The 2,001-nt window shown below is 44.9% G+C and overlaps 1 protein-coding gene across 1 annotated transcript; it reads right to left on the bottom strand.

Annotated features, from left to right (window-relative positions):
• Positions 1-759: 759 nt before the first annotated feature.
• Positions 760-1,558, bottom strand: LOC309974671 (peptidyl-prolyl cis-trans isomerase A-like). Its single transcript, XM_082859354.1, has one exon. It carries the CDS (start codon positions 1,520-1,522, stop codon positions 1,028-1,030), a length of 495 nt encoding a protein of 164 aa, XP_082715480.1. The 5' UTR covers positions 1,523-1,558; the 3' UTR covers positions 760-1,027.
• Between the last annotated feature and the right edge of the window lie 443 nt (positions 1,559-2,001).

The following is a 2,001-nucleotide window of genomic DNA, read 5'->3' as shown; positions in this document are numbered from 1 at the left end:
GCCTGTGAGCCACAACTCCTGAAGCTGCGCACCACAACTACTGAAGCCCACGTGCCTAGAGCCTGTGCTCCACAACAAGAGAAGCCACCACAATGAGAAGCCTGCGCACCACAACGAAGAGTAGCCCCCGCTCGCCGCAACTAGAGAAAGCCTGCGTGCAGCAATGAAGACCCAACGCAGCCAAAAATATAAATAAATAAATTTATGTTTTATTTATATGCAAAGTAGATAATACTGACAGAAAGCAGATCTGTGTTTGCCTGGAAGAGGGGAGGGGGCAGGAGTGGCAGAGGAAAGAATGTTAATGGGGCATGAAGAGACTTTAGGGTGATGAATATGTTCACTATCTTGATTGTGGAGATGGTTTCACAGGTGTGTGTGTGTATATATATATATATATATATATGGTATATATATGTCAACACATCAAATTGTACGCTTTAAATATGTGCAGTTCACTGTATATCAATTACACCTCAATAAAGCTGCTTAAAAGAATCAATCAGGGCTTCCCTGGTGGCGCAGTGGTTGGGAGTCCGCCTGCCGATGCAGGGGACACGGGCTCGTGCCCCGGTCCGGGAAGATCCCACATGCCACGGAGCGGCTGGGCCCATGAGCCATGGCCGCTGAGCCTGTGCATCCGGAGCCTGTGCTCCACAGCGGGAGAGGCCACAGCAGTGAGAGGCCTGCGTACCGCAAAAAAAAAAAAAAAAAAAAAAGGAATCAATCATAATAAAAGCAAGAGCTACGTGGGCCACTTTTTTGGTTGGCTCACTCAGAGAGCAGTCTGGGATCATCGCTTTTTTTTTTTTTTTTTGGTTGTTTAGTTTTTATTTCATAACCATAAACTTAACTTTGCAATTCAGCTAAACTTGGAGAGGAATAAGGAAAATATGGAACCCAAAGAAGTGCAATGAGAGCACAAAGGTTATAGGATATTTCAAGCAGATGGGGATGAAGGGGTGCTCTCCTGAGCAACAGAAGGAATGGTCTGATGGTTAAGATAAAACACAAGTCAAATTTATTATTAGATTTGTCCACAGTCAGCAATGGTGATCTTCTTGCTGGTCTTGCCATTCCTGGACCCAAAGCGCTCCATGGCTTCCACAATATTCATGCCCTTTTTCACCTTGCCAAAGACCACATGCTTGCCATCCAAGCACTCAGTCTTGGCAGTGCAGATGAAAAACTGGGAACCATTTGTGTTGGGGCCAGCATTTACCATGGAAAAGATGCCAGGACCCGTATGCTTCAGGAGGAAATTCTCATCATCAAATTTCTCCCCATAGATGGACTTGCCACCAGTGCCATTATGGCGTGTGAAGTCACCACCCTGCCACATAAATCCCGGAATTATTCTGTGAAAGCAGGAACCTTTATAACCAAAGCCTTTCTCCCCAGTGCTCAGAGCACAAAAGTTTTCTGCTGTCTTTGGAACTTTGTCTGCAAACAGCTCGAAGGAGACGCAGCCCAAGGGCTCGCCATCGATGGCGATGTCAAAGAACACGGTAGGGTTGACCATGGTTGGGCAGCGCAGGAAGTTCTGGGGTGACGGCGTCTGCAAAGCTGGGATCATTCTTAAAGGAGCTTGCGGTAGAGGAGAGATAGAAAGATAGGTTTCTTGCACACACCTTTTTTCAGGAATGGTAAGGAAAGCCCAAGGAATGACACTCCTGTGACCATCCACCAAGACATCCTGAGGACCCTGCTGGGCCTGCCCGTGTGGGGAAAGTGAAGGAGAGTTGAAGGTTCTTGGCTCAACTCTCAAATAGCAAATTAAAATTATTATTTAAACTTTCCATCCCTGACTGTTTACGAAGACAAGTATTTACTTAATGTTCTTGGGAAGGTCTAAAGTAATGTAATCAAAGTACAGTCCATGTAACTGCCACTGGCCTGTGATAATATCAATAAAAAATACTGACAATAAACACTCTGAAATTTATACAACCATTTCACAGAGTAATTTGATATCTATCACATCTAATATTAAAAGGTTTG

Source organism: Leucopleurus acutus (assembly GCF_964270905.1).
Source record: "Leucopleurus acutus genome assembly, chromosome: 18".
NCBI lineage: Eukaryota > Metazoa > Chordata > Mammalia > Artiodactyla > Delphinidae > Leucopleurus > Leucopleurus acutus.
Note: the sequence above shows the minus strand (reverse complement) of the source record. Positions and strands in the feature narration are given on the sequence as shown.